Raw genomic sequence first — 22,787 nt, 5'->3', positions numbered from 1 at the left:
AAATCACCGTATCTACTACTCTCATCACCAATGGGATCCATCGACACGGCTGGCTAGCCTATCTTCCAAGGAGCATCGTCCAGAGTGAACAACAGTAGAAGACAGGAAAGGGGGGACCCCTTTTAGACAATTAGAGCCTTACAAGCGTGCCACGAAAAGGCCCAACAGCGAACCAAGGCATTGACACGTGAATACATTAATGATTTCTTACTCCAAATGGGTGGCGGTTCGTGTGCAAAGTTTATGATTACTGTGAGAAAAGTTTCTAAAATGTATCAACGATAAGTGTCTCTTTTTCCTCTCTCTTTCCCTCTCTCCCTCTCCTTTTGTAAAAAGCCACCATATTGTGTCAGTCCGCTAGGGTACTTTTCCTAATGTATTAAGTTTGTATGTTATCATTTAGTTAGCTAGTAAATAAATAATTACACCAATTTGTGTAGTACTGAATCATAAGTAAGGCTAGGTGTTACGTTCCGCAGTTTCTGTGTTGTTTGTATGTGTGTGTATTTCAGGAACTGGCTTCCTGGAATCCTAAAGCAGCTGATTGGTCAGCCCAATCGCTAATTGGAGCTCTGARCCCTGTAACTGTAACAAACTGTAACAAAACAGCTGTCTCTTCAATTACCAACTCCTTCTCCAGCTTGATAAAAGCCAGTTTTCCTTCGCCAGGGAGGAGAGCTTTTTATGTCTTGTGTTGGTTGTTGGTCAGTGAAKGTTTTGTTGATATTATTTTGTAGCTGCTCCTTCAGAGGTATATGTATGCCAATAGATTTGAGTGTTTTTGGTTAATTGAAATTGTTCACGTAAATTATTCTGTTTTATTTGTTCCTAGGGGGGAAGGGGAACGCACCTTGGGAGTGTTCAGGCAAGAYGCCTGCGGGCATACATAACCCGTAGTATTTAATCTGTCTATGCACACTAGGTAAGACCTGGGCGGACCACCCCCTGTATTTTGGTTAGCGAGCCAAGTGGTGCTAAAGGTTAGGTAAGAAGTGGGAAGGCAGGTAAGGTAGGAGAGGAGACTCTTTCATTTTTACTTTCTTTGCTTTGGTTCCGTCCAGCCCCTTTTCCCCACATTACCATGTCAAGGAATAATAAATTCCCTGTAAACGGTATTTTTCTCTGCCTCTGTCGTCCTTCCCCGCACCTACGATCACATACTTTTTCACTCCACGGGGAGTTGAGATGTAGCAGGGTGTTGCGTTCCCTCCTCCACGAGGCATACGTAACACTGGGGTTTTTGCAGATGGTGGAGGTTACGACTGTTCAAAATGATGATATGATGCAAGGTTATGATTAATACGTTGACTTATGGATGTGATAGGTAAAGACCTTTAGAGTTTAATTCGGGAGATGCTAACTCTTTAAACAACCGCTCTCGTGGTGCCCCAAATCCTAATGAATTAAACCGTTTTTTGATTAGATAAATAAGTCATCAGAAGTAAAGTCACGACAGTCGTGAATGTCTTTGTAATGTTGAACCTTTACTAAAGTATTCTAAAATACATTTTATCGAAGTGAGGGTACCAGATTTACAGATAAATGTAGTGTTACCACAGTGAGAAGTTAATCTACTTGTGACGTATTATTTTTTGCAATAAAAGTACTGTCCTTCATGTTATGAGTGTATGACCATTTAGTTGAAAATACAAAATGGACTCAGTGTTGACTGACTGGTTATATTTTGTGTCATTGTAGGGACTGAGTTTCCCTTCTCTCAGTCGAACCAAAACATATTTCATTCTTGAATCAACAGATGGACTTTGTTTTATAATAAACTCCAATGGCTCCATATTGTTAGGTACTTGAATCACAGTCTTAGAGATGGACTTGACAGTGGTTAACATTTTATAATAGCATGTCATGTTTGTGTGTACAGCAAAATGTTACTTATATAAACCTTTATTATTTTTTGTTAAACAGGTCAGCACCTCAGAAGTAAATGTCAGTTGGCTTTTCATAGCTGAGCATTCAAAGGGGGAGAGAGAYAATGAACAGCAGATCCAGGACAAGGTAGCACATCCAGTGAACAGGTCAGGGTTCCATAGCGGCAAGCAGAACAGTTGAAACTAGAGCAGCAGCACAACAAGGTGGACTGGGGAAAGACAGGAGTCATCAGGTTGGAACCCATCCAACTTGAAGGAGCTGGAGCAGTTTTGCCTTGAAGAATGGCCAGACATGGGCAAAAATCCCAGTGGATAGATGTGCCAAGCTTATAGAGACATAAGAGACTTGCAGCTGTAATTGCTGCAAAAGGTGGCTCTACAAAGTATTGACTTTGGAGGGGGGTGAATAGTTATGCACGCTCAAGTAAAGTTTTTTTGTCTTGTTTGTTTCACAAAAAATATTTTGCATCTTCAAAGTGGTAGGCATGTTGTGTAAATCAAATGATACAAACCCCGCAAAAATCCATTTTAATTCCAGGTTGTAAGGCAACAAAATAGGAAAAATGCCAAGGGGGTGAATACTTTCGCAAGCCACTGTATGTTCAACATAGGAGGGCCAAGCAAAGAAAGTAGCTCTCTCAGTAGTTTAGTTGGAATAGGGTCCAGTGGGCAGCTAGAAGGTTTAGAGGCCATGACTATTTTCGTGAATGTGTCGAAAGATACAGGATTTWAAAAACTTGAGTGTCTACATTGATCCTAGGTCCTGGTAGTTCTGTCCAGACTCAGGACAACTGAGTTTTGGAGAAATACACAGATTCAAAGAGGACTCCATAATTTCCCCCCAAATGATCATGATCTTTTCGTCGAAGAAGTTCATGAATTCATCACTGCTGAAGTGAWGGACATCCTTTCTTGGGGAATGCTGCTTTTTAGTTAGCTTTGCGACAGTATCAAAAATAAAATATGGATATATATTCTTTATTCTCCTCAATTAGGTTGGAAAAYTAGGCTGATTGTGCAGCAMTGAGGGCTCTCCGATATTACATGGTACTGTCTTTCCAAGCTAGTCAGAAGACTTCCAGTTTGGTGGAACGCCATTTCCGGGAGCTAATTTCTTGTTTTTTAGAGGTGCGAATGCATCTAGGGCATTATTCAAGGTTAAATTTAGATCCTCGTTTAGGTGGTTAACTGATTTTTGTACTCTAACGTCCTTGGGTAGGTGGAGGGGGTCTGGAAGGGCATCTAGGAATCTTTGGGTTGTCCGAGAATTTATAGCGCAACATTTGATAATCCTTGGTTGGGGTKCAGGATTATGAGGAAAAATATTTAGATCCACCAGTGGACAGAACAATCTCTGTACCTTTGTAAGATAAGGGTTAATGTTAGGTTTAGGGGAAGGGGAAGGGTTTGTTAAAATGCTGAGTAGTTAAAGTAGCTAGAGTAGTAAGTAGTTGCAGTTGCTAAAATGCTACATTTGTCCATGATAACACGCATTTGGTTGCTAGAAGTTTGCGTTATGCGCCCACCCATCCACCCTCTTTTRGTTTTTGCCTTAAGTAACATATACTAATTTGAGTGTCCCAGATTTATGTAGGCCAATGTAATGTAACATAKCGTAAAGTAAACATATCATGCTAAATGGAGTGACATGGATTTTAGTAAAACAATGTTTTGCTCTGAGACCAGGCTGACTACGTTTGAGTCCTATACTGTAGTTACAGAATGACTTCATTGTTGTTAAACCCATCATGGTGGACATAAATATGTTGTGGGTAAAAAATAAGTAATCTATGGCAAATCAAAATTCATCAGACACACCTGACTAAACTATTTGTWCAATAGGTGTTTGTGTAAGTATATTTAGTAAGTGTATATTGGTTGTAAAGRTGTCTYGTGTATGGAGAATAAGGTGAGATCAGATGTGATGTATACTAAAGAGTCTCAATGAKAGTCAGAATGAAAGTCCCATTTTGTGTTTATTAAACATAAACAAGTTTTAAATACACCATTGAAAACCACATGTCTCAACTAAAAATCAGCATGAACTTGATGAACTGCATTAATTCTCATTAAAAGTGTCTTGGGAAAAAATAAAGTAGTTCAATAGATGTAATGAAATAGGCATGTGTGAATGTCATATAACCTACACAACACTATGTAATAAACCTTTAACTTATATATGCATTATACTGTATATATCACACAKTGTCTGGATGCAATATTCTATTCAGGAATATTCATCATTGAAATCTGTCCCTATCGTTATTCCAAATGCATCTGTGGATCTTTTCTGTTGACAGCAATGAAAATTAATCTTTGTCTTGAGAGAAGATTAAGAAGCATCCTGATTGGCTCTATGGATCTTGTCCAGCTGACTGAGCCTATTCAGAGCTTTTGCTGCAGGGCTTGGGGGTGGGCCGAGTGGGGGCCTCCACTGTGACAGCTAACCAATGAGCAGCATGAAGTAGGAAGATAAGAGGGTAGATAAAGATGAGAAAGGAATCATGTTCTGTACACACAAATAAAAGGAACTCAAGGAAAGGGACAACCTCAAAGAGTACATGCATGGTTAGGTGGGCAAAAGGACAGAACTACTAAATGTGAATGTGAGCGAGAAATACATAAGGGCTAGCTTGGAGGAAGAACAGATCTAAGGCAAAAAAAGGTTAGAGGGCAGGACTAAAGCTAATGAGAGAAAATGAAGGTTGGCAGCATGTCACCGCACAAACACCAATGATGGGGAGACAATGTGTACCCTGAGGATGGAATGGTTACCTCTTATGTTATGAAGTGTAATGGTTTTTCTGCTGGTGTATCCTGAGGTAGTTCCTCTCTGAAACCATCAGAGAAGGTGAATGGCCTTTGTCATGTGTGGACCTTCAGGTGCCTCTTCAGATGATGCTGGTGTGAGAACCTCTTCTCACACTGAGGGCAGCTGTAGGGTTTCTCCCCTGTGTGGACCCTCTGGTGCCTCTTCAGGGTGCCAGCCTCTGCGAAGCGCATGTGACACTGGGTGCAGCTGAAGGGTTTCTCCCCTGTGTGGACCCTCTGGTGGATCTTCACATAGTTCGCCTCAGCAAAGCACTTCCCACATGTGGGGCAGGCATACGGCTTGTCAGCGTCGGTCCTAATGTTCGGCTTCCCACGTTGTGACCCAATGACACCAGAGTAGCTAGAAGCAGGAGCCACCACAGTCAGCTGGTTAGTCTTTGAGCTCCCTGCTTGACCTCTAGCCATTGTTTGGGTGTTGTTGGGATTGTGTGCTGTGTTATAGGGTAGGTACCTCTTGTGGTGAATGRCCATCCTGACCCTGTCTGTATTGGTGGGGTAACCATGAGGTAGCTGAGGAAGGCTAGACCCAGGCCCAGGCTTTCTATGAACCCAATCATCAGGAATTAGATGWGACCCTGAAGGAGAAGACAGACTTCCTGATAGACTCCCACCAGGGGTGTCTCCCACCACTCTCTGTGAAGGCTGAAGCRCAGGGTGACCTGCTTTGTTCATCATGGATACGGTGGTGTTTGTTTCATAGGAACAGGAGGATCTCTCTCTATCAGCCCCAGGCCCTGCTTCATCACTGCACTGAGGCTGTGAAGAGAAGGGTCTGGGCTGCAGACTGGAGCCTCTGTCTCTCTGATGACCACCAGGACTGAGGTTGTTCAGTCCACCTGTCCACTGGTTGTGTTCTGTGTGGTGYTGGGGTCTCTGTTCCTCGCGGTTCGGTCCTGGTTCTGACTCGGGAAAGAAGAGCGATGGCTCCTGATCCAGGGTTCTGATCCGGGGCCAGGGTTTGTGACCGGCCGCTTCAGAGGTCCAGTCTCTCCCGCCAGCAACACCGGATATCAGCAGTTCCTCATGGACGGCAGACTGTAAACACAAATTGAACCGAAAAGCATATAGGTTTATATAAGAAATAATTTGCTGTACACAGACACATCAATATTGATAACCAGTCAAGTGCATCTCCAACACTGTGATTCAAGTACKTAATATGGAGCCATTGGAGTTTATTTAAAAAATGTCCATACTGTATGTGTTGATTCAACAATTAAGTATATTGTTTTGGTTCGACTTAGACAAGTGAAACTCAGTCCCTGTAATGATACAAAAATAACCAAGTCAGTCAGCACAGAGTCAATTTTGTATTGAATTTCAATAAAATGGTCATATATTCACATTCCGTGAAGTACAGTACTTTTATTGCACAAAATGATACGTGACAAGAAGAATAACTTCTCACTTTGGTAACACTACATTTTTCTGTAAATCTGGTACCCTCGCTTGGTTAAAATACATTTTTGAATACTTTGGAAAAGGTTAAACATTACATTACTGTCGTGTCTTGGCTATCATTAATGTGATGACGATTGTTTTATCAAATCGATTAACAATGTTTAATTATGATGATTAAATTAATCCAGTAACAATTAACTCATTAGCAAACTTGGGGATACCACGGAAAAAGTTTATTTAACGAGTTACCATTTTCCGAATTAACTCTGAAAAATATAAATATCTCTTACATTTCAGTCATCAATCAGTCATTAATTAATTGTTTACCTTCTATCAGTCTCATTCTGAATGTCGCAAACTCTTGGATATCTGCACGAACCCTAGCATAAATTATGAATCAGCGATATATAGATTGGCTTAATTATTTATTTACTAACTAACTAAATAATAACACAGAATTACATAAGCACACACACAGGARAGGTTATACATTGGTTTGGACATGATGCAATGGAAAGTCCCTAGTGGACTAAATCGATATGACGGCTTGTTACACAAAATTTAAAGGGAGGGCATGTGAGAAAGAGAGGGAGGACTTTACTATCCTACACACAGCTGATAACTATGCAAATTGAAATGCTAATACCTTGCACATGAATAGCTGCTCATTCYAAAGGAATTGCAATTTACAGTTGAAGTCGGAAGTTTACATACACTTAGGTTGAAGTCGTTAAAACTCGTTTTTCAACCACTCCACAAATGTCTTGTTAACAAACTATAGTTTTGGCAAGTCGGTTAGGACATCTACGTTGTGCATGACAAGTCATTTTCCCAACAATTGTTTACAGACAGATTATTTTACTTATAATTCACTGTATCACAATTCCAGTGGGTCAGAAGTTGACTGCCTGTCAAACAGCTTGGAAAATTCCAGAAAATTTTTGTCATGGCTTTATAAGCTTCTGATAGGCTAATTGACATCATTTGAATCAATTGGGGAGGTGTACCTGTGGATGTATTTCAAGGCCTACCTTCAAACTCAGTGGCTCTTGCTTGACATCATTGGGAAAATCAAAATAAATCAAACCAAGACCTCAGAAAAAAAAATTGTAGACCTCAACAAGTCTAGTTCATCCTTGGGAGCAATTTCCAAATGCCTGAAGGTACCACGTTCATCCTGTACAAACAATAGTACGCAAGTATAAACAACACCATCATACCGCTCAGGAAGGGAGACGCGTTCTGCTCCTAGAGATTAACGTTACTTGGTGCAAAAAAGTGCAAATTCAATTCCCAGAACAACAGCAAAGGACCTTGTGAAGTTGCTGAGAGGAAACGGTACAAAAGTATCTACAACCACAGTAAAACGAGTCCTATATCGACATAACCTGAAAAAGCCACTCAAGCAAGGAAGAAGCCACTGCTCCAAAACCACCAATAAAAAAGCCAGACTATGGTTGCAACTGCACATTAGACAAACAGCAATCATTTTTGGAGAAATGTCATCACAAAATAGATGGCATCATGAGGTAGGAAAATTATGTGTGATACATTGAAGCAACATCTCAAGACATCAGTCAGGAAGTTAAAAGCTTAGTCGCAAATGGGTCTTCCAAATGGAAAATGACCCCAAGCATACTTCCAAAGTTGTGGCAAAATGGCTTAAGGACAAACAAAGTCAAGATATTGGAGTGGCCATCACAAAGCCCTGACCTCAATCCTATAGAAAATGTGTGGGCAGGACTGAAAAAGTGTGTGCGAGGCAAGGAAGCCTAGAAACCTGACTCTCAGTTCCACCAGTTCTGCCAGGAGGAATGGGCCAAAATTCACCCAACTTGTTGTGGGAAGCTTGTGGAAGGCTACCCGAAACGTTTGACCCAAGTTAAACAATTTAAAGGCAATACTACCAAATACTAATTGATGTATGTAAAACTTCTGACCCACTGGGAATGTGATGAAAGAAATAAAAAGCCTCTACTATTATTCTGACATTTCACATTCTTAAAAATAAGTGGGATCCTAACTGACCTAAAACAGGGACATTTTACTTAGGAATTAAATGTCAGGAATTGTGAAAAACTGAGTTTAAATGTATTTGGCTAAGGTGTATGTAAGCTTTCGACTTCAACTGTATATATTTACGCCTGTATGTCTCGTCTCTATTCAAATCGCCGGTCCGTCTGCTGGAGAGTCAGTCGACAGAAAGTCTCTGGTCGTGTTCCCCAGAACTCAATATATTTCGTGGCTGTAGCTTGTCCTCTGTAATACTGGAGACATCAGACGTACCAATGGTCGTTTGATAGGGAAATGTTCTCCAGAATGGATCTTTCAGAGTACCATTCGGTCGTTTGATAGMGAAGTGTTCTCCTCTCGTCTTCGGTCGAGTTTACTAGACTATTTTACATATACAGCTGCACACTGTGAATGTGTAGTCTTGTAGTTTTCTTAACCAGCTCCATGCTCTCTGTTCTATAGAGCAGTAGCCATTTAAACGCGTTTTCTTGACTTAATGTACATTTTGTCACGAGTGCTATGTAGGCACTCAGGGAAAAAGGGGCAGTCCCTCCTTTTTTCGTAAAGTCTGTGCTCACGGGGGCATGGTCACTGACTTGGTTAAGACTTCATGTTAAAAACAATTCTCTCATTTAGAAGGCTAACATCACATTACATCTTCTCACAAATAGTTTCATATTTAATCATATCAGTTCCCCCACATTTGGATGTGACCCTGACAACTGGGGAATATATACATTCAGAGATAGTTATTTTGTTCTACCGTCTTTCATGAGATCCCTAAACACAACTGATCTGACATAATTGTTCTTCGAGTACCCACGGACAACTCCAACCCCTTCGATTTACGGAAATATTGTTTCATTCCCCACTTTTGGATGATGGAGTTTCGGCGGGAAGTATGTCTTTGTTTCACAGAGTAAATCCTCTCTCAATACTGAATGTCCAGTGAAGAGAGTTTCTGCAAGGAATTTATGACCATCATAAAACGGCCAACTTCACCCCTCTTCCCCTCTGCGGGAGAGAGAGAGCGCTGTAGAGCYGAGCCACTAACCTGATCCTTCAGATCTGAACAGGAGAACCATGACATTACAAAGACCTTCAATACTTTGTCAAGTAAACATTGATTAGTGCAATATCCTCAACTCACTATTAAAAAAAACAGTATCATCCTAAAGGAACATATACTGAACAAAAATATAAATGCATCATGCAACAATTCAAAAGATTTACTGAGTTACAGTTCATATAAGAAAATCAGTCAATGTAAAGAAATAAATTAGGCCCTACTCTATGGATTTCAAATGCCTGGGAATACAGAAATGCATCTGATGGTCACATATACTGTACCTTAAAAAAAGTAGGGGCATGGATCAGAAAACCAGTCAGTATCTGGTGTGATCACCATTTGCCTCATACAGCGCGACACATTTCCTTTGCATAGAGTTGATCAGGCMTTTGATTGTGGTCTGTGGAAGGTTGTRGTACTCCTCTACAATGGCTGTGCAAAGTTGCTGGATATTGGCAGGAACTTGAACACGCTGTTTCGCACATGTCAATCCAGAGCATCCCAAACATGCTCAATGGGTGACATTTCTGGTGTGTATGCAGGCCATGGAAGAACTGGGAAATGGTCAGCTTCCAGGAATTGTGTACAGATCCTTGTGATATCGGGCTGTGCATTATCATGCTTAAACATGAGGTGATGGTGGTGGATGAATGTCATGACAATGGGACTCAGGATCTCATCATGGTATCTCTGTGCATTCAAATTTCCATCAATAAAATGCAATTGTGTTTGTTTTCCGTAGCATATGCCTGCCCATACCATAACCACACCATGGGGAACTCTGTTCACAACGTTGACATCAGCAAATCGCTCGCCCACACGACGCCATACACGTGGTCTGCGGTTGTGAGGCCGGTTGGACGTAATGCCAAACTCCCTAAAACGACGTTGGAGGCGGTTTATGGTAGAGAAATTAACAATAAATTATCTGGCAACAGCTGTGGTGGACATTCTTGCAGTCAGCATGCCAACTGCAAGCATCTGTGGCATTGTATTGTATGACAAAACTGCACATTTTAGTGGCCTTTTATTGTCCAAAGCACAAGGTGCACCTATGTAATGATCATGTTGTTTAATCAGCTTCTTGATATGCAAAACCTCTCAGGTGGATTAATTATCTTAGCAAATGAGAAATGCTCACTAACAGGGATTGTTAGTAAAACAAATTTGTGCACAAAATTGGAGAGAAATAATATTTTTGTGTGTATTGAACATTTTGGGGATCTTTTATTTCAGCTCATGAAATATTTTACATGTTGCGTTTATATTTTTGTTCACTATAGCATTTTTACAGACACCATCACGCCAATCATTACATATCATCTACTCTGTCTCATCATACTCATTCTTTCCTCAGTTCACCTTATCCAGTTCCCTACTACATCCAAAACCAACAGAATTAAATACAAACAAGCTAACTAGTACTACATTACATGTCACACATACTCTATTCAAGGGCRGTGTGCATTTTCTGCTGGTGTATCCGCAGTGTATACAGGCGAACGGCCTCTCTCCCATGTGGCTCTTCAGGTGCATCTTCATCTGCTGCTGGTGGGAGATACAGCGTTCCTRACTGAATTCCTATTGGACATTGTAGTCACAGCGGATAATATTCACATTTTTGGTGACTTCAATATTCACACAGACCCACTCCAAAAGGCTTTCGGAGCCATCATCGACTCAATTGGGTTTGTCCAATATGTCTCCGGATTCAGTTTTGTCCCGAGGAATAAATATTGTGGATCTAAATGTTTTTCCTCATAATCTGTACTAATCGGACCACCATTTGCAATCGCAACAAATAATCTGCTCCGACCCCAACCAACTATTATCAAAAGCCACGCTATAAATTATTGGACAACCCAAAGATTCCTAGATGCCCTTCCAGACTCCATCCACCTACCCAAGGACGTTGGAGTACAAAAATCAATTAACCACCTAACCAGGGATCTAAATGTAAACTTATGTAATACCCTAGATGCAATCACACCGCTATAAATTTTAAAAAATTGTCACAAGAAATTAGCTCCCTGGTACACAGAAAAGGCGCTCCACTAAACTGGAACTCTTCAGACTAGCTTGGAAAGACAGTACAGTGGAGTATCGGAGAGCCCTCACTGCTGCTCGATCAGCCTACTTTTCCACTATTTTTTTAATTTAACTAGGCAAGTCAGTTAAGAACAAATTCTTATTTACAATGAGGGCCTACCCCGGCCAAACCCTAACCTGGACGATGCTGGGACAATTGTGTGCTGCCCTATGGGACTCCCAATCACGGCCGGTTGTGAWACAGCTTGGAATCGAACCAGGGTCTGTAATGATGACTCTAGCACAGATGCAGTGCCTTAGACCGCTGRGCCACTAAAAAGCCCCTTCTAATTGAGAAGAATAAAAACAATCCAACATTTATTTTTGATACTGTCGCAAAGCTAACTAAAAAACATAATTCCCCGAGAGAGGATGGCCTTCACTTCAGCAGTGATGAATTCATGAACTTCAACAAAAAAGATCATGATCATTAGAAAGCAAATTAAGCACTCCTCTTTGAATCTGCATATTTCTCCGAAACTCAGTTGTCCTGAATCTGCACAGAACTGCCAGGACCTATGACCAACGGAGACACTCAAGTTTTTTATCCTGTATCTCCTGACACATTCACGAAAAGATTAATGGCCTCACGGCAGATAGTCTAGCGGTTAAGAGCGTTGGGCAAGTAACCAAGAGGTTGCCGGTTCAAATCTCAAGATAACTAGGTGAAAAATCTGTCGATGAGGAAGGCACTTAACAACCTCTTAAGGATTGGACCCTTTTTTTTACATTTTCGCCTAAAATGACATCCAAATCTAACTGCCTGTAGCTCAGGACCTGAAACAWMGATATGCATATGCTTGATATGAAAGGAAACACTGAAGTTTGTGGAATTTAGCGGTTTCACATTTTTTGYGGTTCTGTCATCTTTGAAATGCAAGAGAAAGGACATTATAGTGCAATTTAGGCGCAATTTAGATTTTTACCAATAGATGGCAGCAGTGTGTGCGCAAAGTTTCAGATTGAGCCAGTGGAGCACTGGACAATATTTTGTATAAAGTCTGCCCAAATGTGCAAAATTGGTCAACTGATACATTTTCAAGTACATAAGTATAGAGAACATACAAAAATTATATGGTAAAACAAAATTTAAGTTTACACACTCCCAGGAATGTCATACATGATGGATCATTAGCTTATGCACTAACTTTCAAACATCTAGATGGCCGGGCGGGGTGGGTGTGGAGCCAGAGACAGCAGGGGTTCAAACTGTAGAACCCAGTTCCTACATTCATTTGAATATGTAACTTGATTTTATCAAACAAAACTATGCTATATTTAATCTCTGGGACCCTCAGGATGACAAATCAGAGCAAGGTTACTTAATGTAAGTACGTTATTTACCTTCAGAGGTGACTGTATCAAACCAGTTMCCGTGATAAAAGTTTTTTGTTGCGCTGTCTCTTCAAACAATAGCATGCTATTTTTTCACTGTAATAGCWACTGTAAATTGGACAGTGCAGTTAGATTAACAAGAACGTAAGCTTTCTGCTCATATAAGACATGTCTATGTCCTGGAAAGTTTGCTGTTACTTACAACGCCTTACTAATCCCATAAGCGCACMTTAGCTCAACCGTCCCGGTATAAGGACACCGATCCCATAGAGGTTAACCCTAACTGCTCTTGTAAGTCGCTCTGTATAAGAGCYTCTGCAAAATGTAAACCTTCCAACTGCCTACTGGACTCTATTCCAACTAAACTACTGAAAGAGCTCCTTCCTGTGCTTGGCCCCCCAATGTTGAACATAATAAAAAAGTCTCCCTATCCTCCGGATGTTCACCAAACTCACTAAAAGTGGCAGTAATAAAGCCCGTCCTGAAAAAGCCGAACCTTGACCCCCCAGTCGAAACGCTCCAGTCTTATTTTAGACCYCATATTAGTACTGAGACTGCACTTGTGAAGGTGGAAAATTACCTTTTAATGGCGTCAGACCAAGGCTCTGTATCTGTCTTCYTGCTCCTAGACCTCAGTGCCGCTTTTGACACCATCGATCACCACATTCTTTTGGAGAGATTGGAAATTGTTCTTCCTTGGTTTAGATCTTATCTGTCAGAAAGATATCAATTTGTCTCTGTGGATGGTTTGTCCTCTGACAAATCAATTGTAAGTTTCGGTGTTCCTCAAGGTTTCGTTTCAGGACCACTATTGTTTTCANCAAGGTTTCGTTTCAGGACCACTATTGTTTTCACTATATATTCTACGTCTTGGTGATGTCATTCGGAAACACAATGTCAACTTTCACCACTATGBGGACAACACACAGCTGTACATTTCAATTAATAAACATGGTGTAGCCCCAAAATGTCCTACCCTGGACCTGTGTTGGAGACATAAGGAGGTGGATGACGGCAAATGTTTTACTTTGAAACTCTGACAATGTTCTAGGTCCTAAGAAACAAAGAGATCTGCTGTTTGATCTGACAATTCATCTGGATGGTTGTACAGTCGTCTCAAATAAAACTGAAGGATCTCAGCGTTACTCTGGACTCTGATCTCTTTTGACAAACATATCAAGAATATTTCATGGGCAACTTTTTTCCCATCTTCGTGACATTGCAAAAATCAGAAACCTTTTGTCCAAATATTATGCAGATAGCTAATCCATGTTTTGTCAKTTCTAGATTAGACTACTGCAATGCTCTACTCTCTGGCTACCAGGATAAAGCACTAAATAAACTTCAGTGAAATGCAGCTGCTAGTATCTTGACTATAACCAAACAATTTGATCATATTACTCCAGTYCTCGCCTCTCTACACTGGCTTCCTGTTAAGGCTAGGGCTGATATCAAGTTTTTACTGTAAACCTACAAAGCATTATATAGACTTGCTCCTACAACTCTCGCTGATTTGGTCCTGCCATAAATACCTACACATTTGCTACAGTCACAAGACGCAGACCTCCTTATTGTCCCTATAATTTCTCAGCAAACAGCTGGAGGCAGGGCTTTCTATAGAGCTACAATTGTATTGAACGGTCTGCTTATCCCTGAGAGAGACGCAGACTCTGTCTCGACCTTTAAGTCTTTACTGAAGACTCATCTCTWCAGTYGGTCKTATGATTGAGTGTAGTCTGGCCCAGGGGAGCGAAGGTGAACGGCAAGGCWCTGYAGRGACGAACCGCCCTTGCTGTCTCTGCCTGCCCGGCTCCCCTCTCTCCACTGGGATTCTCTGCCTCTGACCGTATTACAYGGGCTGAGTCACTGGCTTACTAGTGCTCTTCCATGCCATCCCTAGGAGGGGTGCGTCACTTGAGTGGGTTGAGTCACTGACGTGATCTTTCTGTCCGGTTTTGCGCCCCCCTCTGCGGTGGAAGAGATCTTTGTGGGCTATACTCAGCATTTGTGTCAGGGTAGTAAGTTGGTGGTCTGTTGATATCCCTCTAGTGGTGTGGGGGTTGTCCTTTGGCAAAGTGGGTGGGGTTTTATCCCCACCCCCCCGTCTCAGCCTCCAGTATCTATGCTGCAATAGTCTGTGCCGGGGGGCTAGGGTCAGTCTGTCTGGTGAAATTCTTCTGTCTTATTTCGTCCTGTGTGAACTTAAAGTATGCTCCCTCTAATTCTCCCATGCCTCAGGACCACCTCGCCTGATGACTCCTGGCAGTCGCCTTCCCCAGCACCCGGTCGTCCTACAACACCAGTTTCTGCTCTTTTGCCTGTYGCTATGGAACCCTGACCTGTTCACCGGACGTGCTAACTTGTCCCGGAACTTCTGTTTTCGACCCTCTCGCGCATTTTTTTTTTACACCTTTATTTAACTAGGCAAGTCAGTTAAAAACACATTCTTATTTTCAATGAAGCCTAGAACGTGGTTAAAACGCCTTGTTCAGGGCAGAACGACCGATTTTTGACCTGTTACGCGATGGCAGCAAGAAGCCAAGGTAAGTTGCGAGCTAGCATTAAACTTATCTTATAAAAAACAATCAATCTTAACATAATCATAGTTAACTACACATGGTTGATATTACTAGTTTATCTAGCGTGTCCTGCGTTGCATATAAATGATGCGGTGCCTGTTAATTTCTCATCAAACCACAGCCTACTTCGCCAAACGGGTGATGATTGCGATGACTTCGCCAAAACTAACCATAATCATCAATGCCTTTCTTTAAAATCAATACACAAGTATATATTTTTAAACCTGCATATTTAGTTAATATTGCCTGCTAACATGAATTTCTTATAATTAGGGAAATTGTGTCACTTCTCTTGCTTTCCGTGCAAGCAGTCAGGGATATGCAACAGTTTGGGCCCGCTGGCTCGTTGCGAACTGTGTGAAGTCCATTTATCCTAACAAAGACCGTAATTAATTTGCCAGAATTGTACATAATATGAATAACACTGAAGTTGTAACAATGTAACAGCAATATTTAGACTTAGGGATGCCACCCGTTAGATAAAATACGGAACGGTTCCGTATTTCACTGAAAGAAAAAACGTTTTGTTTCGAAATGATAGTTCCGGATCGACCATATCAAGGACCAAAGGCTCGTATTTCTGTGTATATTATGTTAAAATTAAGTTATGATTTGATAGAGCAGTCTGACTGAGCGATGGTAGGGCAGCAGCAGGCTCGTAACATTCATCAACAGCACTTTCGTGTGTTTGCCAGCAGCTCTTCACAATGCTTCAAGCATTGAGCTGTTTATATGATCAAGCCTATCAACTCCCGAGATTAGGCTGGTGTAACCATGTGAAATGGCTAGCTAGTTAGGGGTGCGCCGCTAATAGTTCAATCGGTGACGCACTCGCTCTGAACTGTAGAGTAGTCCTCTCATGCCTGCAAGGCCGCGCTTTTGTGAGCAATGGGTAACGATGCTTCGAGGATGGCTGTTGTCGATGTGTTCCTGGTTCGAGCCCAGGTAGGGCGAGGAGAGAGACGGAAGCTATACTGTTACACTGCAATAACAAGTGCCTATAAGCACATCCAATAGTCAAAGTATATGAAATACAAATGGTATAGAGAGAAATAGTCCATATATTCCTATAATAACTACAACCTAAAACTTCTTACCTGGGAATATTGAAGACTCATGTTAAAAGACCCACCAGCTTTCATATGTTTCCATGTTCTGAGCAAGGAACTTAAACGTTAGCTTTTTTACATGGCACATATTGCACTTTTACTTTCTTCTCCAACACTTTGTTTTTGCATTATTTAAACCAAATTGAACATGTTTCATTATTTATTTGAGGCTAAATWGATTTTATTGATGTATTATAATAAGGTAAAAGAAAAGTGTTCATTCAGTATTGTTGTAATTGTCATTATTACAAATAAAAATATTTTAAAAATTGGCCGATATCGGCTTTTTATTTGGTCCTCCAATAATCGTATCGGTATCGGCGTTGAAAAATCATAATCGGTCGACCTCTAGTCTCGACCTCTAGTCTCGACCTCTAGTCTCGACCTCTAGTCTCGACCTCTAGTCTCGACCTCTGAATGCTTGGCTATGAAAAGTCAACTGACATTTTATCCTGAGGCGCTGACCTGTTTTGCACCCTCTACAACCACTGTGATTATTATTTGACCCTGCTGGTCATCTATGAACTTTTGAACATCTTAAAGAACGATCTGGCCTTAATGGCCGTGTACTCTTATAATCTCCACCTGGCACAGCCAGAAGAGGACTGGCCACTCTTCAGGCCCCGTTCCTCTCTAGGTTTCTTCCTAGGTTCCTGCCTTTCCAGGGAGTTTTTCCAGAGCCACCGTGCTTCGACATCTGCATTGCTTGCTGTTTGGGGTTTTAGGCTGGGTTTCTGTATAAGCACTTAATGACATCTGCTGATGTAAAAAGGGCTTTATAAAAAATGTTGATTTGATTCACACTGGTGGCAGCTGTAGGATTTCTCCCATGTGGACCCTCTAGTGCCTCTACAGGCTGGATGAGAAACTGGCCTGGCACAGGTGGCAGCCGAATGGTTTCTCCTCCATGTACATCCACTGGTGGATCTCCACCTGTTTGGGGAAACGGAAGGCTTTCCCACAGAACGAACACGAGAAGCGCTTCTCTTTGGCACTGCCAACTTTACTGATTRCATCTCTACTACTGTCATTTGTCAATGGGCTTGTGTAGCCATTTAGTGTTGAGGCACTAGCATTGTCTGAGGTCTGGTWTAACAAACGAAGACTGTGAGGAAGATGAAGGRCAGGTAGTGTCTGTGTTGTTGCAGGGTCCATGTTCCAGTTGATAGATCCTATAGAAGGCAGGCTGAAGGCAGCAGCTGTTAGTGGGTTAACCTGAGGCACCATCAGTCTCTCTGAATCACAACTATAGGAGCAGGACGGAGCATCGCTAGCGGAGTCTGTCTGTTCTCTTCCGCCGCATACGGACACCTCCCCATCCCCGCAGACCAATTCTATGCCTCGCCCTGGTCTCAGCCAGTCTGCTGTCATAGAAACTAAGTTTGGATGTTGTTTTGTGTTCCATTGTCTGTTTCTGGTTGTGGTTAACAGTTTTATTCCCCAGCCAAGAGTTGAAGATGCTGTCCCAACCACTGACCTCCACCATGTTGCCTCTAGTCCTCGCCTGCTCAGTGATGTTGTTCCCTGGGCCCWTGGCTGCACCCGTCTGGGTCTGGGAATCCAAGATGGCCACCCAGTCTCTGTTAGCCTCCAGCCAACCACCTGTAGGAAGAGGTTACAAAATAGACTTTACAAACATGGTAGAGAACTCTACCTGGTCAAGTTCATACATTATAATGTGTGGTTTTCTATGTAAACATAAGTTGTATTTATTTTACTTTATGAATGAAGAAAATCAATTATAGCCATGTGCATCACTATTCACATTGAAGATTTATTACTGTYTGTAGGCTATATGTATTTCTCCTTTACCTTGCTCCCCCATCTTTATTCCACTCAGCAGATCAATGCTCTCTGGTCCATCTTCTATRGTCTCCTCTTTGACCAGCAGCAGATCAGGCTTCCCATCCTCCATGTCTACTGACTGTAAGAGATACAGAGTGAGAGGATGTTGGATCAAGAAATCTGATATGAGCAACCTGCTATGAAGAATCTTRTGATTGGGCAATGAGGGACTGCTATGAGTARTATGCAAACATGTTAGTTGATTTGATCACTTGACACTCTTTAATAGTTTTATAATTCAAAGGCATGGTCAAGYCCTGGGCCCATATCCACAAAGAGTCTCAGAGTAGGAGTGTTGCTCTTTAAATATAATGTTATTCATTATGATCTAAAATMCTAAACTGATCCTAGATCAGCACTGAGAGGCTTTGTGGATACGGGCCCTGAACWYAAACCATCCAGACAGTAGTTCACAGTGGACACACCTCACTGAGACTGTGTGTGGTCCTGTGCTGCTCAGCTGSTTSCTCTGTGCATTCAGGAGGTGTAGTCTGGTTGTCCTCCATGACCATGGTCCCKRCAGGGTTCCCCAGACCCTCCTCATACCCCTCCACCTTTATCAGCAGCACCTCTGGATCCTCCTCCTCCTGGAAGAGACAGGTGATACAGATTACGTACTCCCTCAGGTACGTACACACAGATAAAACACACATCATGGTGGATATAAATATGATGTTGTGGGTAAAAACAAGTCAGCTATGATAAGTCAAGTAATCATCAGACAAACCTGACAAAAAACTCTGACACGCCCAGTAGGTATGTTTGTTGAGTGTTCACTGAGTGTACAAACCATTAGGAACATCTTTAGAATAAAATTCATTGGGGCATGGACTCTACAAGGTGTCGGAAGTGTTCCACAGGGATGCTGGCCCATGTTGACTCCAATGATTCCCACAGTTGTGTCAAGTTGGCTGGATGTCCTTTGGGTGGGGGACCATTCTAGATACACGCGGGAAACTATTGAGCGTGAAAAACCCAACAGCCTTGCAGTTCTTGACACATTCAAATCGGGTGCGCCTGGCAACTACTACCATACCCGTTCAAAGGCACTTAAATATTTTGTCTTMCCCATTCACATATACACAATCCATGTCTCAATGCTTGAAAGTCCTTCTTTAACCTGTCTCTTCCCCTTCATTTACACCGATTGAAGTGGATTTAATAGGTGACATCAATAAGAGATCATAGCTTTCACCTAGTCAGTCTATGTCATGGAAATAGCAGGTGTTCCTAATGTTTTGTGCACTAAGTGTATATTGGTGAAAAAGCACTGTTGTGTGTATGCAGAATAGGGTGAGATCAGATGTGACGTATGCTAAAGAGAATCTCAATCAKAGTCTTCGAATGAAAAGTTCCCACTGTGTTTATTGAACATAAACAAGTTTTAAATACACCATATGAAAACCACACATACTCGTCATGTCTCAACAAAAATTCTGCCTGAAGTTAATAAACTGCATTCATTTTCTCATTAAGTGTCTTTGGAAAATTTGCGAACATCAGYTACACAGCACAAACACAACATGAAACAGACTTTCAGGCTTTATACAAAACATTATGAACACCTGCTCTTTCCATGACATAAATTGACCAAGTGAATGCAGGTGAACGCTATGATCCCTGATTGATGTCACTTGTTAAATCCACTTCAATCATTGTAGATGAAGGGGAGGAAACAGGTTATAGAAGGATTTTTAGGAACARTTTACTTGACACCCAGCGTCAACACGTTATGACAGTCATAACCTGTAATAATTTGGTCATAACACATATTTAAACCTGTTGTGACATGTATTGCATTATTTTATGGCTGYTTATGACACCTACATAAGAGCTGCCCGGTCAACTGTGAGTGCTGTTATTGTGAAGTTGAAACATTTAGAAGAAACAACGGCTCATTGAGTTGCAACACTCACTACCCAGTTCCAAACTGCCTCTAAAAGCAACGTCAACACAAGAACTGTTTGACGGGAAATGGGTTTCCATGGCCCAGCAGCKGCAAACAAGCCTAAGATCACCATGCGCAATCCCAAGCGTCGGCTGGAGTGGTATAAAGCTSGCCGCCATTGGACTCTGGAGTAGTGGTAACGCGTCTCTAGAGTGACGAATCACGCTTCACCATCTGGCAGTCCGACGGACGAATCTGGGTTTGGCGGATGCCAGGAGAATGCTACCTGCCCGAATGCATAGTGCCAACTGTAAAGTTTGGTGGAGGAGGAATAATGGTCTGGGGCTGTTTTTCATGGTTCGGGCTAGGCCCCTTAGTTTCAGTGAAGGGACATCTTAATGCTACAGCACACAATTACATTCTAGACGATTCTGTGCTTCCAACTTTGTGGCAACAGTTTGGGAAAGACCCTTTCCTGTTTCAGCATGACAATGCCCCTGTGCACAAAGCGAGGTCCATACAGAAATTTACCAGTTCCAGTCCCCTCTAGACAGATCAGTCGGTCTCTCTWAACCCAAGGATATGTTTCCAGGGACCATCTCTGAAGCGTAAGAACAAAACAGATCATCCCCGCCAGTGTCTAACGCATCACCATCTCCATGGGAATAAACCATACTCTGGCTCTGGCGAAATAACAGTAAGTACACCAAGCCAGGATCAGGAGGACAGACCGGTGGCCCTAGTCTKTCTGGATCTGATCTGTATTCAGATAGTGTGTGTAAGACCCTGTGTGTTACAGTCTTGGTGTCTATCTCTGACTTGAGAACGGCATTTGACTGACCACTGTGATGCTGCGTCGGTTCCTGGACTGGAGCGCAGCGGCAGTGGATAGGTCTTCTGTGGCTACAGGGGGTGCCACTCCAGACGCTGCACCAGCCTGGATGTCTCTGCTGTGCCGWGGGTCCTCCTGTCCTTCAGACCTCTCCAGCTTGACCACAGGACCTGCAGCCTCTGCAGACTGACACAAGAGGGGAGGTTATTAGTGGTACATGAGTTGAATTGGATATCAATGTCAATGGGAAGTCTCACAAGCTCCCCTATGGCAGATAAATAAGGATGTACATGTAAGAAAGTGAATAGCTGAGGGGAGCCTTTCTGAAATAAAGAGGCCACATTTGATTTACAAAGTAACAATTTTTTTATGCAACACTATTACACTAACCTCTATCATGATAACATGCTGGGTTGAGGTTCCACTCCCCTCATCAACAGTGATTGGTTGGTCATCTCTCCATGTATTGTGTCCRGCTGGCTTCACAAAGCTCCTGTAGCCTCCAGTGAGATGTCCTTCAGCTGAGAGAGTGATTGGGGGAAAAGAGGTGGTTAGGTTAGGTACTGTCAATACTGAACGCTATAATATACACTATTGACAGTTTTGACACTGTCTAGAATTTGTAAGGATGTAAGTTAATATCTCTCATAACTTCCTGAAATACTATTTATTGATTGATGTATTATGTTCCATGCAACACATTGTTTTCACTGAGTAAATAATAGGAAATTCAGTAAATCAAGAATCTGGTTAGAATATGATATTGTGTCCATGTGCAAGATAGCTAAGTAATCAGGGGAATTATTGCATACAATCCAAAAACTGACCAATACCCATTGTGGTAAACGCATCTAAAGCCACACATGCGCAGAGGGGAAACGGGGCGACAGGCCTCGCAGTCTCCTGCAACATTTACCTCTTGCCATTACTCTGTACCGGTCGAGGATTTTGACACTACTAGGWCGACTGCCGAGGACGCGCTCTCGCATTGTCCTCTCTGCGCGCTCTCGTGCCACCTTTAGTTCCAGTAGTTTCCTCCGCAATGCTCTGTTTTCTTTCTGGCTTTGAGTTATTTCCAAACGAAACACTGCATAGTCGTCATCGACGAGTTTACATATATCTGCCACGGCTGCATTCGCTAGCACCTCCATGATGGAGGCTATTTGAGTGTGAAAAACCATACAGTTATCCATTGTTGGCTAACATTAGCAGTTAACATTTAGCGTCACCTAGATAACATCTATCAACCAAGTCCTGTTTCCAACGCGAATTAAAGATTACCTAGGGTATGCGATGCTGATTTTGAGTTCRAGGGTGTTTGTTAATAAACGTAAAAATAAGAACAACATGAAGGCTTTTCAGTTCTGTTTTCTTTTTCTTCTTTGTTTTATTGGCGAATCGCAACCAACTGCCAGGAGCATACACCACCACCTACTGTACTGGAATGTGAGGCCCGTTACGACCTATCTATACCACTATATTATCTTAACTAACCCTGAATTTATAATAAAATAATTCCCCACAAACCTTCCTACTTCCATCACCGCCACCCAAAATGGGACCGCAGTGGAGAAGGTMAAAWGCTTCAAGTTCCACCCACACAGACAGCGTGGTGAAGAACACACAACAGGGTTGGGRTCAATTTGAATTTAAGTCKGTCAATTKAGGAAGGGATTTGAATTTAAAAWAWAWATATATATKTATATATATATGTTCTTTTGACAAATAGATTCTCCTTTTCAGTGTATGGAAAATAGATGCCGTTTTTTCAATCATTGAATTGGAATTTCAGTTTACTTCCTGAAATGAATGTCTTCAATTCAAATTGAGCCCAACCCAGGTGTACATTGTACAATCACTTAGTGACAGAGAGCCTCAAATATCACATTTATTTGTAAATATCCAGGGGA

The 22,787-nt window shown here is 41.9% G+C and overlaps 1 protein-coding gene across 3 annotated transcripts; it reads right to left on the bottom strand.

Moving 5' to 3' along the window:
• Window positions 1-3,843: 3,843 nt before the first annotated feature.
• On the bottom strand, window positions 3,844-22,497 carry LOC112081224 (uncharacterized). Of its 3 annotated transcripts, XR_002896390.2 has the most exons (8): window positions 21,794-22,343; window positions 21,268-21,398; window positions 20,887-21,063; window positions 18,583-18,744; window positions 18,125-18,236; window positions 17,790-17,914; window positions 4,662-5,753; window positions 3,844-4,329 (listed from the first exon to the last, which is right to left on the bottom strand). XR_002896390.2 is itself a non-coding variant. In XM_070446379.1 (7 exons), exons 2-7 carry the CDS (start codon window positions 21,274-21,276, stop codon window positions 4,752-4,754), a joined length of 1,587 nt encoding a protein of 528 aa, XP_070302480.1. In that variant the 5' UTR covers window positions 21,277-21,398; window positions 22,405-22,497; the 3' UTR covers window positions 3,844-4,751. The 3 variants fall into 3 exon arrangements, 2 of the variants coding, with proteins under 2 accessions (XP_070302480.1, XP_070302479.1); XM_070446379.1 differs by lacking the exon at window positions 21,794-22,343 and adding an exon at window positions 22,405-22,497 and having other exon boundaries at window positions 3,844-5,753; XM_070446378.1 differs by having other exon boundaries at window positions 3,844-5,753.
• Between the last annotated feature and the right edge of the window lie 290 nt (window positions 22,498-22,787).

The sequence above is a fragment of the Salvelinus sp. IW2-2015 genome, linkage group LG13 (genome assembly GCF_002910315.2).
Source record: "Salvelinus sp. IW2-2015 linkage group LG13, ASM291031v2, whole genome shotgun sequence".
Lineage (NCBI taxonomy): Eukaryota > Metazoa > Chordata > Actinopteri > Salmoniformes > Salmonidae > Salvelinus > Salvelinus sp. IW2-2015.
The sequence above is the reverse complement of the archived record's forward strand: the minus strand, read 5'-3'. Positions and strand labels throughout refer to the sequence as shown.